Source organism: Rhinolophus sinicus, chromosome 13 (genome assembly GCF_057876585.1).
Source record: "Rhinolophus sinicus isolate RSI-liver-muscle chromosome 13, RSI-T2T, whole genome shotgun sequence".
NCBI classification, from domain to species: Eukaryota; Metazoa; Chordata; class Mammalia; order Chiroptera; family Rhinolophidae; genus Rhinolophus; species Rhinolophus sinicus.
The window spans coordinates 50,087,146-50,110,426 of NC_142513.1; the positions used below are offsets into that span (position 1 = coordinate 50,087,146).

General features: G+C 41.6%; 1 protein-coding gene across 13 annotated transcripts in view; it reads right to left on the reverse strand.

The window, feature by feature from the left end:
- TJP1 (tight junction protein 1) overlaps positions 1-23,281 on the reverse strand; it is a 195,550-nt gene that overhangs the window by 25,545 nt on the left and 146,724 nt on the right. For all 13 annotated transcript variants that reach the window (XM_074318108.2, XM_074318113.2, XM_074318112.2 and 10 more), the window contains 9 exons: positions 21,909-22,185; positions 17,362-17,465; positions 16,617-16,785; positions 15,618-15,765; positions 7,332-7,471; positions 6,369-6,474; positions 3,342-3,492; positions 1,225-1,333; positions 102-321 (listed from right to left, as the gene is read on the reverse strand). In XM_074318108.2, coding sequence (XP_074174209.2) covers positions 102-321; positions 1,225-1,333; positions 3,342-3,492; positions 6,369-6,474; positions 7,332-7,471; positions 15,618-15,765; positions 16,617-16,785; positions 17,362-17,465; positions 21,909-22,185 — 1,424 coding nt within the window. The remainder of the gene's footprint in view (positions 1-101; positions 322-1,224; positions 1,334-3,341; positions 3,493-6,368; positions 6,475-7,331; positions 7,472-15,617; positions 15,766-16,616; positions 16,786-17,361; positions 17,466-21,908; positions 22,186-23,281) is intronic.

The following is a 23,281-nucleotide window of genomic DNA, read 5'->3' on the forward strand; positions in this document are numbered from 1 at the left end:
AGAAACTAATTCTCTCTGTTACCAAAATACCATAACGGGATCGAAATCTGCTGTCATCATTTACTTAACACGTTCTATGAGAAGCAGCCACACACGCATACCTGTTCTTATTAGGGATGATGCCTCGTTCTACCTCCTTATGATTTTTGCCAATTCGAATAGCAAGCCAGGAGCCCAGTTTTCCATTGTACAAGGTATCCACGACACGGAACACCTCTCCTTTGTTAAAACTAAGTCCATACGGAGATTCCTTTTCATATTCAAAATGGGTTCTAATATAGAAAGAATCGCCTACATCTGATTCTACGATGCGACGATAAACTACAAAGAATCAAGATAAGAATGTTATCAATAGCTAGTGGGTAAGAAATTAACCTGAAGAGAAAACATACGTGAAGATGCCATTGGTAGTATTAACAGTAACAAAAACAACAGTACCCTTATTATGTGTCAGGTACTGGATTAAGTATTCTGTCTCATGTACGTCACCACGTCTCATGTTGCCTCATGAAATGACAACTCTTAGCACCTTCATTTTGCAGATGAGGAAACCGGCACAGAAACACATCGAACCACCTGCCCAAAGCCACACACATGCTTTCTGCTTAACTAACCGAACTTAGTTCCCTGCAAGCATTAGACAGTCCCATTTTCAAAATGAGTTGTTCTCAAATGAGGGCAATGGTGCTGGCCCAGCAGCTATCTGGCCCAGCAGCTATCTGATTGTTGCAACTACGTGTTGGGAGAAGAGTGTGTGTTACTGGCACCTAGTGAGAAGAGGCCAGAGATGCTGCTAAACATCCCACAATGCACCAGTGCCGAGGCTGAGGAACCCTGTTCTAAATGAAACAGGGTTTCCGCTTAACCACAGAAAGCTTAGGCGTTCTCTGAATTAATGCTAACAAGCATCAGAGGGTACTGCCTAGAAAACATCAGCACAATTCAGAAGCTGCCCATCTACACTTCTGTGTGGCTCTGACGGCTATAAACAAACAGGCTCCTCTACGCCTTGCACAGGGCTGGCCGGCATTGTCCTTAAACGAGCCGTGACGTCCGCTTTGTGCCAGGCAGCCCCTACGTAACTTAACATAAACTCCCTGAGATTAGCAAATTCATTTATCGCTCAATTTTGAGTGATTTACTTAAAACATTTGAATTAAAATCCCTACGTAAGCCCACAAATTTCTAAAGGTTCCATTTCTCTGTTTTCTGACAGCATCTCACCATCCTTCTTCTTCTGGGCCAAAATGGTCACCTCTTCTCCTTTGGGGAGGTCGAGCAGGAAAAGGACGGCTTCTTCTCGTATGATATTTGTGAAGTCTACATTGTTTACCTGTTAAAACACATTTCACCAATTACCCTTGGCCATTACGTAAAGATTATAAAAATATTTATCTACACAGGAAAAAAACATTCTCAGTTTACTTAATTTAAATGCATCCCATCTTTAAGAGGGAACAACTTTATTTTACTTTGGAGAGAAGAATATACTCTCATTTGAAACAAGTAGAAACTGAGTCCACAAAGGGAGTGAAGGTGGAAATTCGTTTCAGGAGCAGTCACGTGCATCCTGACATTCAAGACCATCCCTTGCAAGAGCTAACCAACGTAGACCAGAAAAAGACAACTTCTAATTCCCAAGATTTGTTATTATTGTCAAGGCTCTGGCTCTCAAATATGAAGTGGTAAGTTCTATGAATATGCCCGAGCCCTCCTTCTTCCTGGTCTCTGAGAAAGAAGCCAGAAGGCCGGCCCGAGAGGGGCAACAGCGGCGTGGGCACTGCGGCGTGTCCGCAGGAGCGTCTGCAGACGTGGGCTCAGGACCAGTGTGTCCGCACTCACTCACGGCAGATGCTCCTAAGGACCAAACCATCACGAGTGACTGCGCCGCACGCACATTTTCTCCACATCTTCTAGAAATCCCCCACATCATGTATAAAAGAGAAAGCGCACAGGCACTCCTTACGTGACACAAAGCCAACACGAACTATTCAGCAGTGTTTTCAATGATGTGAGCGCTGATTATGGCACCGGGATACGATACGAGGTGGGTAAGAGGAGAGGTCTGTTTACTTCTTCAGCACAGTGGCCACTATTCTACACGCTGTTGTCTGAGGACAATGTCAGTATCCTCAGGAGGAAGCCGAGACTGAGCAGCAAGAGAGAAGCAGGGGGCTGCTGACACCCCCAAGTTTCAGAAGGATCTCAAAGAGGGCAGGGAGAGAACTGGGGAGCTCAGACGAGTTCCAGGTGGCACTGCTGTGGAATCCATGGGAGAGCAGTGCAGGAAGGATTATTTACAGCCTTCCCAATGTGGCTAAGAAGTCCCGGAAAAGGAGGCTGAACATGCCATTAGGTCAAGGGTGGCCTATAACAGTCCGGATTCAGCAGCGACTACAGTGGAAGCCAGACTGTAAAAGCTGATGACAGCACGGACTGAAAAGGAAGCAGGAAGGGACTCAACAATACCTTCACCAAGTTCAACAGCAAAAGGAGGAGAGAGACAGAGGAGGGGAGGAGGGACCAGGAGAGGGAAAGGGACACACAGGCAAAGCAGCAAGATTCGGCAGCAGCAGGAGACGGGAGCCAGGACACGAGCGCAAGCCCGATGCCGGAAGACACCAGAATGGAGGCAGAGAGGTAGAGAAGACCACACAGAAACTCTCTGGAGAGATTTGATCTTCTGATGAGATGGCTTATCTGCCAGGAGTTTTGGGTATTTTAAAAAGAGAAGAGATAGCTAAAACTGTCACAATGTTACTGGCAACGCTGCTTGGAAACGAAAGAGAAAAATCCACCACAGACAAGAGGCCCCAGTGGCAGAGCGCATCTACTCTGGGCCCTGACTCTGGTGCTTCCCCACCTGCCTGATGTGAGCCCCACCTTCCGTGCCTGAGCCATAACTGGGACAAAGGAGGTCCCAGGGGACCATGTGGACTGTTGCAGAGCCCACACCTCTGGGACAGCAGCACCTGACCTTGGCCTCCTGGCAAGTCGTGGCTCAGGGCAGTCCTGCCAGCCTGAGGGTGCAGCTGAACTTACAAAGACGAGCTGGAGCAGATGACAGGAATCTAAGACTGATTTTTCTGAGTAGGTTCTAATGAAAACCAAAGCGTCACACTGTGTCGTGATACACACACAGCGGTAGGCAAGAGCCCACGCAGGACAGGAAGTGCCAGGTCCGGAACAGCGAGACCTACCTGCTGGGTTCTTACTGTGAACGTTTAATGAGACTGTGACACAGACTCCACTCTCATGACCACAGTCGGTTTGCTGTGTTTGATGCCTTTTACTAGAGACCTAGGTGCTTCAAACGTGCAGAAGTTGATATAATGACGTACCCTGAGAATTTGGTCACCCTCTTCTAGGCCTTCTTTGGCTGCAGGGCTGTCTTCTAGAACACCAGCTACAAATATTCCGACATCATTTCCACCAGCCAGCCGCAAACCCACACTATCTCCTTTTCTGAATTTTACCAATTTCATGCTGGGCCTGTTAAAACAAATATCTCATTTGAAACAGTTAAGAGAGGATTAAAAAGCTATAGCAAACTGCTACAATGAAAACCGATTCAGAATGAAATAAAGGACCATCACCTCTGAAATTTCCCCCACATCACCAATTTACTGAATAAAATTTAGTGTTAGCATTCCACATCAGATTTAATAGCATTTTCTTTTATTCTCTGATGAACAAAATAAGTTTTAAAATATCTGCATATAACATGCAAGTACTATCTTACATACTAATTTATAAAATTACGATGTTTTCCCAACTCTGAGGCTTGGATATGTATGGTGCATTCTGAATGGCTTAAAAAAAAATATTCCATTTCTTTTTTGATCCCAATTCCTACCTTATCATCTCTACTGAGTAACTGAGAAGTACTGTTTTATAAATTATAGGCAGAACTGGAAGCACAAATGGACAGGTCTCCCCAACACCAGGGAGTCCGAATCAGGCTCTAAGCACTGTGATCTCTACATCCAAGGGACAGTGGCTTTGACACTGGGAGGTGGCAGCTCTCTCAGGAGTTCCCAACGATCTCTTCCACTTTAAATTTGAAACACACATCTCAACATCACTCAGCATTTCTGGATTAGCCCCATATTCAATCTCCCCCTTTCTCAGAAGAGAGAGAATGGGAAGGAATTAATGCGTGCACAGCCGTCTATAATCTGTGTGGCGTCAACACCCTGCGACACTCCTGAAACCAACACTGAAGGACAGATGCCTTAGAAGAATGGCCGGGCGAAAACAGATGGTAATTACAAACTCCTTTTAGGGTAATTACAATTTACGTACATAACTACAAAGTACCCTTAGGTTTCCATAACTATCCCACATTCCCAGCCTAGCAGACACACAATTCTTTTACCTATTTTGACATTAAGTACAAAAAGACTCCTTTTCCCCTTAGTTCACTAAGTAACAATGAGCCAATAATTAGAAACTAATAGAGTCTAACTAAAAACACAAATCAAATAAATGAATAACTGAATTAAGAAATCAGAAGATGTCTAATCCTTTTAAACCAGGGGTGTCAAAACTGTGGCCCGCGGGCCAACTGCGGTCTGCAATCCATTGCTAACTGGCCCGCAGCAAATTCCAAAAATATATTTAGTTTACTTAAATAAACCAGGTGAGGCAATACATACTTCACCTCGAGTGAGTGGCCCGGCTGTTTGTGTATTTTACCGCATATGGCCCTTGGTAAAAAAACGTTGAAAAAAGTATGGACACACCTGTTTTAAACCAACTAAAGACCACGCTAGCTTTAGTTGGAACTTATACGGTATTCACGTTTGATCCGGCTTCCTCATCTAGAACATTAGCCAGACATAAACCTACAAACCTGCAGGTTACATGAGGTCACTCATTGCTAGGTGGATGGCTCCTTTGATCTCTCTCTGAAACTATTTATGGTTTTATCATGAAGGGTGTGAGTCCCCTGGTTGTGATGTCATCCTGCTTTTCCAGCCGAGCCAAGAGCTAACCACAGACTCCTCCCCAAAACCCACTGTACAGAGCTGTTTTAATCGTTTCCTCAAAGGCCTTAAGACTCCAGGTCCTGGAAGTCCTCTTCTAACACTGACCAGTCTACGTGCCTCAAAAGGTAAAAGCAGCTGGCTAGTCTGCATCCTTCAGTAGAATGTGGCTTTCAGAAACCACCAATCGAGCACAGAGTTAGGCCAATCTCAGTGCCACGCGCCTGACAGTTTTGACATTTTCCGCTCTGCCCCACAGCAACAAGTAGACTCACTCACACGCCTGCCCCTGAATGAGTAAGAAACTTTCCTGGCCCAGCCTCCACTCCCGCCCACTTCCTCAATCCTCTCTGGTGTCTGTTCTCCGGGCTTCCCCAGGGAAACAGGTCTCTGGAATCTAAACATTCAAGTTTTCTCAAACCTTAGAGTTATAAAAGCTTTCAAGTAATCCTTAAGGAAAGGAAAAGAAGGGGATTATCGCTTCATAATTTAAAAAATTTTGAATAATCAGTTACCTAATATTAAAAATATATATTATACATTTTTTAACTTGCGTGATACCCATCTCTTTCAGAAATAATTTCTCACTACCTGGGTGGGTCTTGCAGTAACAATCCAATTTTCTTTAGTAGAAAATAGATGAGAGTAGGGGGCTAGATTTAAGCCACTTTAAGAAATGTGGTAATTTTCAATTACTCACATCATGTCCCTTTTGCTAGAGGCAAGAGAAAACTAATGTGATAATCAAGATGGTTTGAAACTTGGTTATAATATTTACATCTCAATCCCATCAACTACCAAATATCAAGTAATAAAAGGTGTGGAATATCAAAAACTTAAATAATTGCTAACTAATCTAGAACAGATTCTCAACCAGGGGTGCACCCCGCCCCCTTCCCGGACACATTTGGTTATCACAACTGGGGGCTGCTCCTGGCAGCCAGGGGTCAGGGGTGCTACTAAACAGGCCACACTGCGAAGGCCAGTCTACCCTATAAGCCATTATCTGGCCAAAATGCCAATAGTCCTGAAATAGAGAAACACTGATATATATTAAAAACAAAAAGCTAGGGCACTAGAAAGCTTGTGAAAACTCTAATATCTAACAGAAAACAATCTTTTAATTTTGTAATTCATGACCTAAAAAACTAGGTATGAAATAGGGGTGAGAAAGACGTAAACATCCAAACAGTTCCTGTTGTTCTCTAATCTCTGCTTCTATCATATAAATAAAAACAAAACAAGACAAAACCCTACTCACAGCATTAAGTGGGTACACTATTTTAAAAACTATGCAATACGGTTTGCAACGGCTTTGTCACTTTCAATAATGCCTGCTAACGGCTAGCGAAGGCAACACAAGTTTAAAAGTCACGTTACCGAAGAATCCCATCTTCAGGAGTAGAATTAGGCAGGACGCCATCAGATGGACTGACAGGTAAGTCCACATCGGGCTGCCCAACTTGAGCATACACAGGCTTTGGTTCTAGAAGAAAGAAAATTTGAACTTATTTTAAAAATGAAATAATAATGTAAGTACCCAGTGAAATAACCACGCAATCAAATGTCTGCAAAATATAAATAAAATTCATCAGCAAAAATAGAAGTTTAGAGAACCTGATAAGGAACATGCATACTGTATGTATTAGAATATGGTTGACAATCATAAATTCGAATGTCTTTATAACAAGTATGCGTGTTTCACAATCACCTGTGCTTTCCACAGAACCAGCTGGTTTGTTCTGAAAAATCTATTCTCAAAGGAAGAATAACAGAAGAATGTAAGAGACTCTCAACATTTCTCTGTTACGACTGTCAAAACAGACTTCTTTCTTCATTGTGGTAAAATCTGTTTTCAAATGTCCACATTCCTGGCACTAAACAAGCCAAGCAAAAAGATTCGAGAACAGAAACTGAGGGACATTAGAACCCAAATCTCCAGGCTGTTCAAGCAACAGATCTCGAAACCCTGCATATGCTTCCATCTGATTTCATACACAGCTCTATGAGGTACACTTTACATGGTGTTTACGAGAACACTTTCAATAATAACTAAAACTTTTTTCTTAAGCCCATCTAATGTTTCTGTCATGAGCAGTGCTAGAGAACCTTACTCATTCTGAGCAGCTGTTAGCCATGAATAATTTCTATCTAGAAAATATTTTTAAAAACCTACAACTGCCTACTGATTTGTGCAAACCCTCTACCCACAGGAAAACACTGGAAGTCAACCACAGAAAAATTCACACCCAAGTAGAGCAGTAGTAACAGCAATTTAAGTCTCTGTAAGACCTGCCAATGACTGCAGTCTGCCTGTCCTGGACTCAGGATTTCGGGGCTCACCTGGAAGAGTGGGTGCTTGCTTCTCATTTCTTTCAACTGTCACTTCTTCCACGGTCTTAGGTGGGTGGTCATCAGCATGCTTTACAGGAGTCGCGACAGCCCCAGGCTTAGAAACTCTCTCTTCCTCTCTGCTCCGGAGACTATACATTCATAAAATATAAAACGATAAGCATGAAGATGACTCTGAAAATCATTTGTAAGAGAACAACTCTAAAAATCAATGACAAAGACTTGCTCTAACAGCTATCAAAATATTGTAAACAACTAGTTATTAAAACCAGGGTGGTACTGCCACAGAAACAGAATAGATCAATGTAACAGAAAATGGAGAAATACATCCACAGCAGCAAAGCTTATTATGAGTGGCAGTCCAAAATTGTTGGAAAAGAACATACAACTTTTAATAAATAGCTTTAGGACAATTTTCCACAAATTTAGAGAAATTAGATCTATATGCATATCAATGACAAAAATATAAATTTACTTCTGATGGAATAAAGTCCTGAACAAAATATTTGTAAAAAATTTGTATCACTGAAAATAAAGAACTTTAAAAGACTCAATGCACAAAAGTCATAATACATCAACAAAAGTGACTTCATGAAAACAAGTTAAAAGGCATGCAAATAATTGGAAAAATATATATGCATTGGGTTGAACAAAATGAAATGTGTGTTTAAGAGTTCAATACTGAGATTACATATGTTGACCTAACAACATATATCGTAAGAATTTGATATTAAGAATAAATATGAAGAACTATAAGTCATTTTAAAAGAGGCAACTTAAGAGAAAAATACTAGGAAGAGGCAAGTCACCAAAACCAATACACACAAAGACAATAAACATGAAAAATGTTCAACTTCACTAGTAACTAGGGAAATGCCCATTAAATTAACTAGAGAACTTTCCTGAAAGTTCTCTCTCCTGAGAACTTCCCTATAACATCAACTGTAGGGGACGACATGGAGAAACACATTCACACAACGCTGGTAAAAATAAGTGTAAACAGTATAGCTATTAGGCTTGCATCTCTAAGCATACTCTGCCAGAAAAAGGAGACCCTGTGAGAATTTTCCAAAGCTGCCAATTGGCAAGTTTGGAAAGAGAAGGGACACATTTGAGAATGTGGAAATAAGGATAGGTTGTGCAATCCATCATCAAATACACCTTGCTTAGAAGTTTATTCCCCAATGATGTCTGATGTGAATGATCCACAGCTTGTTTATTTTTCTAGGTTGTCATTTGGTCAATCTTTTGATAAAATAATGGGCTGTTGTGAGGGTAGTCTAAAGTGTGTGACTTGGGGTAAATGTTGGAAAGTTTTATAATTAAATGGAGTACGTTTGGTTGAAAAAAAAAAAAAGTATAGCTATTTGAGGGTAAAATGGGAGTTATTTATCCAAACAAAAAACACAAATATGCAATAATTCCACTTCTAGGTTTATCCTAGAGAAACACATATATGTCCAAGAAGACGTAAGACTATTTATTCTGATACCAGTTCTAGTAGCAACAAACAAAACAATTAAAGCCCATCAACAGTTTCCCCAGAAAAATATAAATTATAAAAGCTGAACCAAGACGACCCATATACTTGTAAAAAAGGACAATAAAGATATCTCAAATAAAAAGATAAATCGAGATGTACCATTCTAAAAATTAACAGGTATAGAAGGTTTTTACACCTTCTATACCTCCCAACTTCTGAAAAACAAAATAATGTTTCTTCAACTATCCTACACCATAGAAAAATACAGAAAGTGCTCTAATTTTTAAAAATCTTTCAACATGGAAAATTCATCCAAATATTACAGAAAAAAATGTTAACAGTCAAGTGAAAAAATTTAATAGCCATTCCTAAAAACCATTCATAAAGCAACAAAATTATGAGACTATTTCCCAAAACTAAGAGCTAGCATCACATTATAAACAGTGAAATACTCAAAGTATTTACACTCCAATCAGTAACAGCACAGGGATATCTGCCAACACGACTGTTATTTACCACCATTTTGAAGACTCAGGTGATACAATTATGAGATAATGGGCTTGAAGTACTGGGGAAAAAAATTTAGTGAGTATAAAAGAATAATTTAAAAAACTACACGAATTAAGAGAATATTAGTTACTTTTAAAATCCACAAATTGTTTTCACTATCCTCAATAGTCAAACAGAAATGAAAAGGAAAAAAATATGCCAGTAACAGTAGCATTAAAAATTGTAAAACTCTTGAGAAAATTTGTACAATCTTACATTGGGGGGGGGGGGGGGGGGATATCTCCCTAAAAAAGCAAGTTAAAAATTCAGAAGCCATTAAGGAAATACGAAAATTTATCACTAGATTAAAAATGTTTCACTGCACAAGAAAAGATATGCACATATTTGCAGCACACCACCACTAACTGATTAAAGATGAAAAAGAACTACCCAACAGAAAAATGACAACAGAAATGAGCCAGGCAACAATAAATACACTGGGGAAGCAATGTAATGGTCTATTGCTCAGCCCCACTAGTCGGCAGGAAACTGTCAATTTAAAATAAAGAGTCGATGTTTTGCAACCATCATTTTGGTAAATGTGGAATTCTGAGAAAAACAAGTATAGTCTCAAACATTACTTTCCCCCTCCTTCCGCTTCTCCCCTACTCCGGTTCAAGCTGTTGTTTCTCAGTCTAGTTGTGTAGGACGCAGCTCCCTGGCCCATGTTGGTATTAGGAGCCTTGCGCTCCCCGGGGCTGAGGCTGAGGCGGTCTGAGGACGTTGTGCGTGGCCGGTCCTGGTAGCACACAGGGCAGCCCAGCTACAGGGAGAGCCGTTGTTCACAATCTTAGCTGCAGAGGGTGCAGCTCACTGGCCCATGTGGGAATCGAACCGGCGACCTCGGCGTTAGGAGCACAGCGCTCCAACCACCTGAGCCACCGGGCTGACCTTCAAACATTACTTTTGAAAGGCAATCTGGCACTATCCATGCAAATGTTAAAGGAACACCACCACACTCTTTGATGACTTCAGAAATAAAACAAGCCAGCATATGAAATCACGGACAAGGACGCTTACACAGCACTGTGTGCACTGGCAAAGACCTAGAAACAGATGTTCCACAATATAGAAAGTTTCTCATCAGAAGAATAAGCTGGAAGAATGTTCACTTTGTGTTGTTAAGTGAAATAAGATAGCTGGGAAATAACGTGCAGAGCCTGAACTTTTTTAATTATTAAAAAACACACACAAACTCTATGTTTTGCTAAATGTTTGTACGAGTACAGAAAAACTTAATTCTGGAGGAGTGGGAACCAGGGTGAGGTGGAATTGGTAAGGTGACCTATTTCACTTGTTTTAGTAAGCACACATTGCTTTTAGAATCGAAGATGAAGAGTAAAATATTAAAATAAGTCACAACGAAGGAGAGCTATATAGAGACATGAAAATAACTCCACAACAAAACATGCAGAAGACAAACTACAGAATATGTACAGTAAGTCACCACTGAGGTATTACAATTCTCACTATAGCTACACAAACACATGTACACAGATATACACAAATGCAGAAAGACCTAGATGGATAGAACCACACAGGCAATAGTGGTTCACCCTGTAGGGAGAAGCGGACAAAACAGTAGCTGAGAGGAATTTTGGATTTACCTCTAATTAATTTCAATTTTTGTAAGCAAATAATTACATGTTACTTACAGAGACTGAAATGTTTTAAAATATTTTAAAACAATGTTGATTTTAAAATAACAGTATTTTTTAACAGAATGAAGCCTAACTTTAGACAAATAATTTGGTTCTATTAATGCATATTACTAGCAGTCTCTTATCAGGAAAATGTTTCTTCTCTGCTCTTCTCCTGAAAGGATAAAACATAAACACTTTCATAGTTTCTATTTTCATATTCATTTAACTATTCTGTGGGGGTATACTCTAGTTTTAAACTATATATATTAAAAAAGCTGCATATAAGTAAAACAATCTTTTAGGAAAAAACTCTAAAAGCCAAGATATTTTCCAGTGCAAACCAGAATGAACAACTTTTAAATCGCCAAGGGTCAAAAATTTCAGCCACTGCTTACGTAATAACATCTCACATAAAACAGCCTAAGAATGATAAGTACAATTAAACTTTATCCCCCCAACTGGTCTAGGCGCCTGAGAATATAAAGGGAAGTATAAACTAGTAAATTCTCCCTGCATTCTCTTCTAAAAATGCAAATGATTATATTATAAATATGAACATTTTAAAGAATGAGATAAAGAACCACATAATTTTAATAATTCTATAGATTTCGGATGCTCTGCAACAAGCAAACTTTATAAACTATTTGCTTTAAAAAGATCGAAAACCAAACATTTCCAATTGATTTTCTTCTTTCTTATAACTTAAAAACAATTTTCTAAATTTACATTTTTTAAAATGTGACTGACATTACTAACTACCATCTTGATAACTTAGAATCACTGACAGTATTTTCATCTGCATATGCGCCCAGTGATAACCACCAGACTGTCATTTGCTGTGCAACAGGGCTCCTGGCCCATATATCACACAAAACTCCTGCTAGTACAGTGGTACCTTGGTTTTTGAACGTCTCCATTGACGAGCATTTCTGTTTACGAACGCAGTAAATTTTATGGATCTATGGTATCATTAGATAGTAAAATTCATGCTAAATTTGCAGTTTTAGGGGTTGATTTTAAAGGCTTGGAAAAGATTAATCCGTTTTTGCATTACTTTCTATGGGGAAACTGGAACGGTCTTCCAGAATGGATTACATTAGAAAACCGAGGTACCACTGTATTGCATATTTGGCTAATTTTCATACCATATTATCTATCAAAGTTTTTTCCTCTAATGCAATTATGACTTAAATAACATTTCAGACGATGTAACTCATATCATTCTATCATTCTATTAAATTTTTTGTGTGAAAAATTAGTATTTGGAAAACCAATGCTCTTTTTAGTGCATTTCTGTTACCTACCAAAAGATGGAGGCATTATTCAGTAACACACTGCAGTTCTAGAGCAGTGCAACTTACAGAATTATGGAGCAAGTCACTTATGTAATTTAAAATGTTCTAGAATCCGTATTAAAAATGTTTTTTAACACAGGCACAGGTCTTGGCCCAGAGTGAGTGGGCTCTGAAACAACACTGAATAAAATACAAAACAAACCTAGCAACAAACATCAGAGGATTAAGAAAATCACTGTAATAATTCTCTCTACATATACATTGTTTTTTAGTTTAAAAAAACAAAACCAAACTATTTTTGCATTCTAGACCAGGGATTGGCAAACCTTTTCTGTATACGGCTCTGTGGGCCATACAAACTCTGTCGCAAACTCTCAATTATGTCATTGCAGGATGGGTTCCAATAATACTTTATTTGCAAAACCAGGCAGCAGGCTGGACTTGGCCCACAGGTTGTAGTTTGCCAACCCCTGTTCTAGGTAACAGTGAGCGTGTGTGGCTAGCTGGTTATAATGAAGAAACAAGCTCACGTGTTTTTCTCAGAACTCTGTCCACATAACGTTTGCTGTCTAAGACAAGAACACCACACAGAGGAACATGAGTATCGCGACAACAATGGAATGTTTTGTAGACTTTTGTCTCCTGAAGATTAAGTAGCAATTAACTTTTACTTCCCTTCTTTCTCCTCAGCAGTCAGGTCAAAGACTGTGTCAAAAGGCCAGGAGTTGTAATCCTGGCACCACTCTCGTGTCAACTGTACAACTCTGGACTTTATCACTACCTCTGAGCTTCAGTTTACTTGCCGACAGAATGAGGAAATCTTAGAAATGGTTAAATACAAGCAGATGTGAAAGGACATTTGAAATTCTAACTCAAGATACTATCACCAGTACTCCTCCTCCTCCTAGTAGCAGTTAAAATTTGTGTCAGGTATTACAATAATTCTCACAACTCTGCAATATATGACCAGCCCTACATTATGACAAATGGGAAAACGAAAGCACAGAGAGGTTTCAAGGTCATGCAAGTAAGCAGTGGCAGCCGGGGATTCAAATCCAGGAGTCTGGCCCCGAAGCCCAAAGAAACCACTATATTCTACTGCCTCTGACAAAATGACGATTGATTTTTAGCAGGTAACTGCGTATCCTAAAAAGACACATAAATATACAGAAATCTAGGAAGAGAACAAGCCGGACCTCTCTGCACATTCAACTGAAGCTTTTCTCCCAGAGATCAAGTTACTTTTGCATCACTTCTTTAAAAAACAGAATTAAAATAACATGTATAAAACAAAGTCATTTGTACAAACAAAATTAAATAACAAAAGTAAAAGAATATGTGAAGGTTCCATGGCGTTTAATACTAGGATTTACTGTTAGAAGATCTGCAAATTGTTTCTCAAAATGCGGGGCCATCCTCTAAACTAAAACACCAGTTACCTGGATTTGAACGTTAATTTTAGGGGGAAGTGAAGCCTTTAAGCAAGTATTTTACAACTTGACTAAAAGCAGGTTATTGAACCGAGTTCTCAGCACAAAAATTAGGGAAGAGTCAGCGACTTTTGGTCTTCTGTAGTTGAAGTGCTTCTATCTTTTCTTTAGTATATGCTTCATACTCTAACCAGAAGTTTCCCAATTTGGAGACTGATACCGGAAGTTAAAAAAATAGAAAAGTATTTTCTGCCTCCATGTCATATGAACTAAAGACAGGGCCCAGGAGTCTGTCTTTCTAAAAGATCTCAGATGACTGGTGTTACCCACAAGAATACCTGAGGTTCCCCAGGTCAGTAAAATATCCCAAGAGATTATGAAAACAGTCATCTTTTGAAAAAAAACCTCTTCAACTTTTAAGTTATAGATGTCAAACGTTTTAAAAAATCTAAGTTAAAAAAAAGATACCAAAAAGAACTTTCTAAGATTGAGAATTTTCTTACAATAAAAACAAATGGCCAACTTTTTAAGGAACATTTCTTTCTTCCTGTTTTAAAGGAAAATCACATCCCGATTGCTCGATACCAGCCTGGTTTCTAGGTGAGAGATACGTGTTAGATTTATGGCTGCTCGCCGTGAATCATCAAGGGTGTTAGTTCTATCACTTGGCAGCAATCCTTTTCCCAGATAGCGACTACGCTGTGTCAGCAAGGATTTCAGAATTAATATATTACCCTGCAACAGTTAAATATAAATCAGTTACAAGATAAGCCAGTTTTGCATGTGACATACTATAACAGCCCCTTAAACAATCATTACAACCTTCAACTAAAGATCAGGGTTAATGTAATTTATAAACCTAAAATTTGAAATTTAGAGCAAGTCAGCTTCACAAATATCTAAAAACAGCAGTGACCAACAACTGTGTCGCTATGGTTTCTGACAGTCTTTAAAACAGCTTCTCCTCCTGGCTGGGGACTCCTGTTTCTCCATTTACTCCTCCTTTGCCTCCTCACCTTCCTCAAGGAAGGCCCTTCCTGTGGTCTGATTCTTGGCCTTCTCTTAGCAATTCTAGTGGCTTCTATAGCTCAGTCTAACACCTCAATGCAGGTAAGTCCCAAAGCACCATCTCTAATCTGAAACTGTTCAGCTCCTGAATTTTCAAGTGCCTCCAGGAGAGCTCTACATGGACTGTTGTACAACCACACATCAGTTGGTGGCCTACGAAAGCCGTGGGAATGGAATGCCCAGAAATTTTATGTAAAATGCTACATGTGCATTTTCTGGAGGTAAGGGTCAAATTTCCTTCAGACTCTCTCAATGTCTACGTGACCCCCAAAGACAACATAAACTCAGGAAAGTCACACACCACTAGCATAAATACCAGGGGATTCGGAAAAGGGAAAACGAAGACCAGGTTAGTCTGCCTAGTAAAGGACTTCCTATCGTTAACCTTCCAAGCAGATTAACTGAGCTTGCTAGTACCTTCTAACGTACTGGGTCAGCAAACCTGAAGCTGTGGGCCAACCGTTTTTATAAACAAAGTTTTATTGGCATACAACCATGCCCATTCAATTACATACTGTCTGCGGTTACTTTTGTGCTACAAAGAAGAGTTGACTAGTGAGAAGAAACAGTATGGCTCACATGCCTAAAATATCTGGCCCTTTAAGTGTGACTGACCTCTGTTTTTCTAGATAAGAAATACCTAAATTGATAAAGAAAAACAAATCCATCTTGAATATTGATAAAGAAAAACAAACCCAACCTTGAATAATAAAAAAAAACACCTCTCTTCCAGCTGTATTTGTAAGCAATACCAGAACCACGTACCAAGCACACACAGCATCTTACTGCAAACAGCAGAGTGTGATTACCTGCCGCTGCCGGGCCGCTGGGGCGAGTGTCTGGAGTGGTCGGAAGGCTCTGAGCGTTGGTCAGGAGACCGCGAGCGGCTGTGGCGGGGAGGCCTGTCGTGGGATGGACCCGAGTGGTCTGATGCCAGGGACTGGATTTCTGAAATGTCTGTTCAACAAAAGGGTGCTATTTACTTCCCCAGGAGATGAGAACAGTAACATATAAGGCATGCCAATGATAATGGATACAAGCTACTAACTGTAACTTCACACAGAACGGCTGATTCAAGCATTAACTTCATCAGCAACTGGGCAACAGCAGTGTACTGTCCACAGGAAAACAACATACACAGACAACATGGGTGGACTCGAGGGCATTCTGCGGAGTGAGGTAAGTGAGCCAGAGAAAAACAAACGTTGTATGATCGCACTTATATGCGCACTTAACAACAAAAAACCACAAACCCCCTCCAAACTCATAGAAAAAGAGGTCAGATTTGTGGTTGTCAGAGGTGGGGGTGGGAGGAGGGAGAAGAGGAGGAAGGTGGTGAAAAGGTACAGATGTGTAGTTATCAGATAAATGAGGGGCAGGGATGCCATGTACAGCGAGGTGACCCGTTAACGCTGCTGTATGACACACAGGAACGTTACTAAGACAGTAGGTCCCACGCGTTCCCATCACAAGGATAAATCTTTCTTCCCTTTATATTGTATCTTTATAAGATGATGGGTGATGGGTCTTAACTAAACATATTGTGATCATTTCACAATATATGTAAATCAAACCATCATACTGTACACCTTAAACTTATACAGTGATTATGTCAATTATTTCTCATTAAAACTGGAAAAAAATAAATTAATCCTGTGTGTGTGGTACATACATGCATATACATTAGCAATTCTTAGGTAATGAAGGTGTCTGGCTTGCAGAAAATTATTTCACTCCAACATGTCGAATCTCCCCAGTACTCAACTGGGTCACTTACAGAAGGAATCTCCAAACAATGCCGCACTCACCGTCTCTCTCAGAGGCATTCGCGGAATGGATGCTGTCAGAAAGATCAGGAACGTTCAGCAGGGTAGCCCGCTCGTCTCTCTGAACCACCATTTTTAACTTGCCTTTGGACCTTTCTATCAATGTCTTTGCATCTGTCAATGACATATTTTCTGTCACGGTACCATTTATCTGCAATAGAAAAGAAACTATAGTTGAAAGCAAATGACCCAAATATGAATGTTAACTGAAGTCTGACCTGACCAGGAATATCTAAACTACTCCTTGGCTATAAGAACCAAAACATTCCCTGTGCACTGCCCAGTATTATCCAAGTCCTCGTCCTTCCTGAAATAAAGTCTTTACTACATTGTGGTCAGACAACCCAAATTAGCACCCCCAAGCCCCTCCCCAAAAGCCTGTCCCTTTCAATTACTCATAAGCAAACTAACAAAGCAAACATTTCAATAATATCTGGAGCAGCTATCAAAACCACTTATTGTGTAAGAAACATATCTATATACAAAGTAGCTCTTACTAGTGAATGATACACATTTGTAGCGATTAATTCTCTTAGGATGGCTCTATGCCTAAAGAAGAGTAACAGTGTTGACATGTAAAAATGGACAGTAGCAAACTACCCAGTTCCCCAAACACTGATTTTTAATTCTTTTTGGCAGAATTGCTTCACACATGAGCAGAAGCCATGTGGTCACACTAGCCCCATTTTCTAGCTCAGCGCATTAAGATGTAAGGATACGACTGTACCTTCAATACAACATCACCTTCCTGAATATTGCCGTCTCTTGCTGCCAAACTGTCTTGTGAAATTTCCTTTACAAATATATGGCTGGCCAATCGAAGCCCATATTCTGAAATAGGATATTTAAACATCTTTAGTGTACAATCCTAAGACACGTAGATAGAATTTGAAAGTATAAGACTAACAACAATCATGGCGTGAAGGGTTTTCAAGTGTAATCAACAAGAAAGAATTCTTGGTCACCCTGCAAAGACGACATTTCCTCCAGTCATCAACAAGTTTGCACTGTCAATGTAACAGCAAAGGGAAAGTGTGGTTCAAATGGAAGACTGACACCGGATTCCCATTTTCCCGAAAGTGGGAAAGCCCAGAAGAGAAGGCGGCTTCTTTCCAGCCAGCTGTACTGACACACCAGCTTCTCAGAAGGGTTAATGAATACCATTCTGACACATAAATTGCGTCAGGTCTGAAAAAGCTATGGGAAGGCTGACTTTACTGGTGACGGCTGCTACCACGCATACATGTTTTCATTCTGCCCAGTTCCTAGAGCCAAAGTCTGTCTCTCTGGGCTGCCACAGCACTGGCACTGGAGACACACTCAACAGCACGGCACGCATCTCAGTATTAGCGCCACCGCAGGCTTCTGACCAGCCAGGCACAGCTGGGCCTTGCCTTTCACCACAAACCACGTCGCCAAGACCAAGGAAACATTAATTGTATCCGAGGGTGAGGCAAGGGAGTGGTCAGAGCTGAGGACGTTTCCGGGAGAGTCAGAAAACTGTTCAGGGGACTGCGAAGCTGTAGAATTTTTTTTTTAATTAGAACAATGACTACAACATAATGTCAATAGGAGAAGGACTGCTCATGGTTGACTCAGGAGAGAGAAAAGGACTCTGGGTGTCGTTACATTTAAACAAAAAATGAAAACCAAGATGGGAAATAGAAAACCGTTTTTAATATAAGTTAGCAGACCTGCTACTCTAAAAGTTACATCAATTACAGTTTAACTTAAGGTAAATATTCAAAGAGTGCTCAAAAACAGGAATAGAATCGGGGAGAAGAAAAATAAAATGACTTTCTAGGGGATCCAGGCAATGAACTATGTGCTTTAGAAACGGCTTTTGTATCACGGAAGAATATGACACTGATTAAAAGATTGTACTGACTCAAGATTAAAAAGTCATAAATGGGCCAGCCCGGTGGCTCAGGCAGTTAGAGCTCCGTGCTCCTAACTCCGAAGGTTGCCTGTTCGATTCCCACATGGGCCTGTGGGCTCCCAACCACAAGGTTGCCAGTTCAATTCCTCGAGTCCTGCAAGGGATGGTGGGCTCCGCCCCCTGCAACTAAGATTGAACACGGCACCTTGAGCTGAGCTGCCTCCCGCATGGCTCAGTTGTTGGTTGGAGCATGGGCTCTCAACCACAAGGTTGCCAGTTCGATTCCTCGAGTCCCGCAAGGGATGGTGGGCTCTGCCCCCTGCAACTAAAATTGAACATGGCACCTTGAGCTGAGCTGCCGCTGAGCTCCCGGATGGCTCAGTTGGTTGGAGTATGTCCTCTCAACCACAAGGTTGCTGGTTCAACTCCTCGACTCCCGCAAGGGATGGTGGGCTGTTCCCCCTGCAACTAGCAACGGCAACTGGACCTGGAGCTGAGCTGCGCCCTCCACAACTAAGACTGAAAGAACAACAACTTGAAGCTGAACAGAACCTTCCACAACTAAGATTGAAAAGGATAAATGACCAATACAGAGCTGACTCCAAAATATTCCTTATATATTAATTTATTAATTTATTCCAAGTATTTTCTTGGGCAAATATTAACTATGTGTCGGGAACTATGGCTGAAAAGCAGCAAATGACAGAGTACCTGTACCTGGGCAACTTACATAGCTGGTAGGAAAAAAGATGTTACCATGGTAACTACCATGTTTCCCGAAAATAAGACCTAGCTGGACCATCAGCTCTAATGCATCTTTTGGAGCAAAAATTAACATAAGACTCGGTCTTATATTGTTAGATAAGACCCAGTCTCATATTATATTAAAATAAGACCGGGTCTTATTTTTGCTCCAAAAGACACATTAGAGCTGATGGCACGGCTAGGTCTTATTTTTGGGGGGACACAATACAAGTGTGATGAAGAGTGCAGAAAGGGGCGATTCAGGGTTCTGTGTCTAGCAGGGGTCAAAGAGTGCCTCCCTGAGGAAGAAACACTAAAGCTGAAACTTTACCTAAGAAATACTAAAGTGAAAATACTAAAACGAAGCCCGAAGGACGAGGTGCGTGTGTGCCTGCGTGCGTAGGTGAGGTGGTAAGGACAGAGTGGTTACAAACAAATGCACCACCAGACATGAAGGAAAGACAGGCAGGTTTGCAGAAGCCACGCATGCAGGCTAGCTCAGACAGAGAAGTAACTGCAAGAGGGCGGAAGAGGAAGACAGAGCAGCCGTGCGGGCAAGCCTGCGGAATCACCCGGAAGGGATCCAGAGACTCGTTTATGAGACTGAAGGAGTCCCCTGAAGACCAAGATGGTGCTCGCCACACACACACACACACACACACACACACGATGTGAGGTGATGGATGTGTTAATTCTTTTGTTTTGGGGGGGGGGGGGAGAGGAATATGACTTTATTGGAGACCAGTGTATACTTCCAGGACTTTTTTCCAAGTCAAGTTGTTGTCCTTTCAATCTTAGTTGTGGAGGGTGATGTTCAGCTTCAAGTTGTCCTTTCAGTCTTAGTTGTGGAGGGCGCAACTCAGCTCCAGGTCCAGTTGCTGTTTATAGTTGCAGGGGGTGCAGCCCACCATCCCTTGCGGGAGTCGAACCGGCAACCTTGTGGTTGAGAGGACGTGCTCCAACCAACTGAGCCATCTGGGAGCTCAGCGGCAGCTCAGCTCAAGGTGCCATGTTCAATCTTAGTTGCAGGGGGCGCTGCCCACCATCCCTTGCGGGACTCGAGGAATCGAACTGGCAACCTTGTGGTTGAGAGCCCACTGGCCCATGTGGGAATCGAACCAGCAGCCTTCGGAGTTAGGAGTATGGAGCTCTAACCCGGGATGTGTTAATTTGATTGTGACGATTTCATAATGTATACGTCACCCTGTACACCCTAAATATATACAATTTTATATATTTAGATACAATGTCAGTTACACCTCAGTAAAGCTGGAAGAAAAACATGATGGTAGCTTGGACAAGGGTGGTGGCAGTGGAGAAAGGCACAAGCGGGATGGTTAAGAGTGGTATGCAGGAAGTGAGGATGGATTAAGTGGGCGTGGGAAAGAGAAAAAAGAGAGATGGTGAAGAGTAACTACCATCTTATCTGTCAGTGGCTCGGGAAACTGGGTAGATGGGAAGGCAGTCAACCCGATACCGCATAAGAAACAGACCAAAATTTTGAGAGGGAGATGTGAGTTTCGTTTGACATGTGTTGAGTCCGAGGGACCTGTACGGAACCCCCAGGTGAATATGCCTAATGGTCAGCGGGGACACAAGAAGATACATACATACGGACTTGGGTTGGAGAAATAAGTTTTGCTATCATCAGCAGCTAACTGAGGCAATGAGGGCAGATGAGATTGGCCATACAGGTTATGTTAAGTGGGAAAAGGTTCTAGAACAGAAATCTATAGAATGGTGAAGGGTGGAATGAGGATAATAAGCTTGCCAGGGATACAGAAAAAGTGGGAGACCCCAAAAGGATGCAATACTACGGAAACCAAGGAGAAGACAGCATTTTAAAACATAGGGAGTAGTTAATATGCAACACGGTACTGAAAAAGCAAGTAAGATAAAGACTGAAAATTTCTACTGGATTTCTATCAAAAAAGGTTACCAATAAGCTGACTGACTGTGAACAGTTTTGGGAACAGGGTGGAAAAAGTACAGAGCGGGTTAAAGAGTGAGTGGTGAAACCAATGGCAAGAGCGGAGCCTGACTGAGACCCTAGCGGGGTGGGCAGCAGTACCCAGGAAATGGGTCGGGTTTTGCAAAGGTGAGCCTTCCTAATATTCTTACCGTAACCCTGTTTCACAAAATGACCAGTCCTAAATGCTTTCCTGCATTTGAGACATGCCCACAGCAGGAAGAAGCTATAGTCAAGTCCATTTTTATCAAATTTGATTAAGTGAGGGGAGGCAGCTGGGATTCAGTTTCAAAACTTTTAAAGAAGCCCTGCGTCACAGAGAAATACCCTACAAGAGACCCCTCCCCTAACTAAGTAAAACACCGAGTTTCATTGTGGTGATGGTGTGACATTTCTTGTTAGAATAACTGGTACTTGTCTGTTCAAACAGCAGTAAGAAATCCAAACTCCAACTACCGGACAATGTATCTGAAGTACTGACGGCTAAAAGAAACGAATCAAGAGGAAAGATTGCTGAAGCCCGCCATAAGGGGATTCGACTGATGGCACGAGGACACGAGAACGAAGACAACAAAAAGCAACAAAAGCAAAGATGTGAAGAGATGGCAAGTTGACCTCTCACTCAAATCAGTTTAAATTTTTTCATGAGAAAACGATAAGCGAGTCGGTCAAGGACACCTACCTTCATTTTTCCGGGATTTGACCAGCGTGACTTTGGTGGGCTTGGCAGGCTGACTGGAGGCCACAGAACGCCTGTCAGAGCGCGGGGACAAACTCCTCTCCCGACTCGCGCTCCTGTCCCTCGCCCAGCTCTTCTCACTCCTCCGAGGAGCCAGGCTCCCGTGGCCCCTTCTTGCGTCGTGGACGTCCTCATCATAACTATCTTCTTCATTCTCGGACACTGGCTCAGGGTCAGGGCGACTTACTGGAATCTGAACTTTCTTCTTCCTTCGGATGGTCTACAAACAAAAAAGGGTTACCAATAAGCTGACTGATTTTCAGATATGTACCTTCAGTTCCTAAGAGAAAGGAAAACTATATTTTTTGGGTGCCATGTTCACTAAATCATGAATCAAAGTGATATAATGCGCAATTGTAATATTACTAAGGAATATTTTCCCACAATGGTTGTGTTATCTGCTTCCTGATAAACAGATCTGGTTAAGAACCAAATTTGGAAGAGTGGGCCTAATTGATGAATTAATTCAAAGATCTTCCAGGTGTAATCATCACAAGCTTGAAGGAAAACTAGTAATTGCTGGTCGTGTGAATAAATAAATGGGGCACTGTACTCTATTCCCCAAATATACTTTCCGAATCCGTCAGCATCAATCAAGGCCCACGCTGGTCCTGCAGGCCTCTCAGAGACCAGCTGACTGCACCCCCACACTAACGTCACCACGCACACGGCTTTCAGTTCTGTCTCTCTCCATTTGTAGTCCCTGGTCTAGGGGGAGGAAATCTCTCCTTCAGGCTTTCTTTCCCCAGTGACTCTGGTAACTGCTTCAATTTGCCCCGTGCACTTACTTCCTTCACGGTCTGTGTGCATTACCTTCTGATTAAGTGGCCTCTGTCCCTGGACTGCACTTGGCCTTCTCACGCTGGCACACACTTCATCTCATCAGACGTCTGCAAGATCTGCGGGTACCAGTCCTTATCTCCTACTTCGGACCCCTTCATCTACTGAGACTTTTCCACGTCCATCTTATTTCTGATTCCTCCATCCCCTCCGTCCATCAATTTCCTCCTGGTTTCACACGCCTTCCTTCCGAGTATGCAGGACACCCCAAGTTGTGATATTTAACTGACTTCCTCTGGACCTCAATCAGCTACCATGACAAACTCCAGCGCTGTCCTGATGGCTGCACTTCCACACTTTGCTGACTGAGTCCTCTACGAATTCATTCTCCTTGACAGAACTGTGCTTGGCCAGCGATCCGTTCCTCTCTGTACTTCTTGCTGCCTGCCTCTCTGGAATTTGCTAGCACAGGTATTCGAAAACTATTCTGCAAGGCCTGATTTACAGAGATCAATGCCCCTTCACATCCCCGCTAC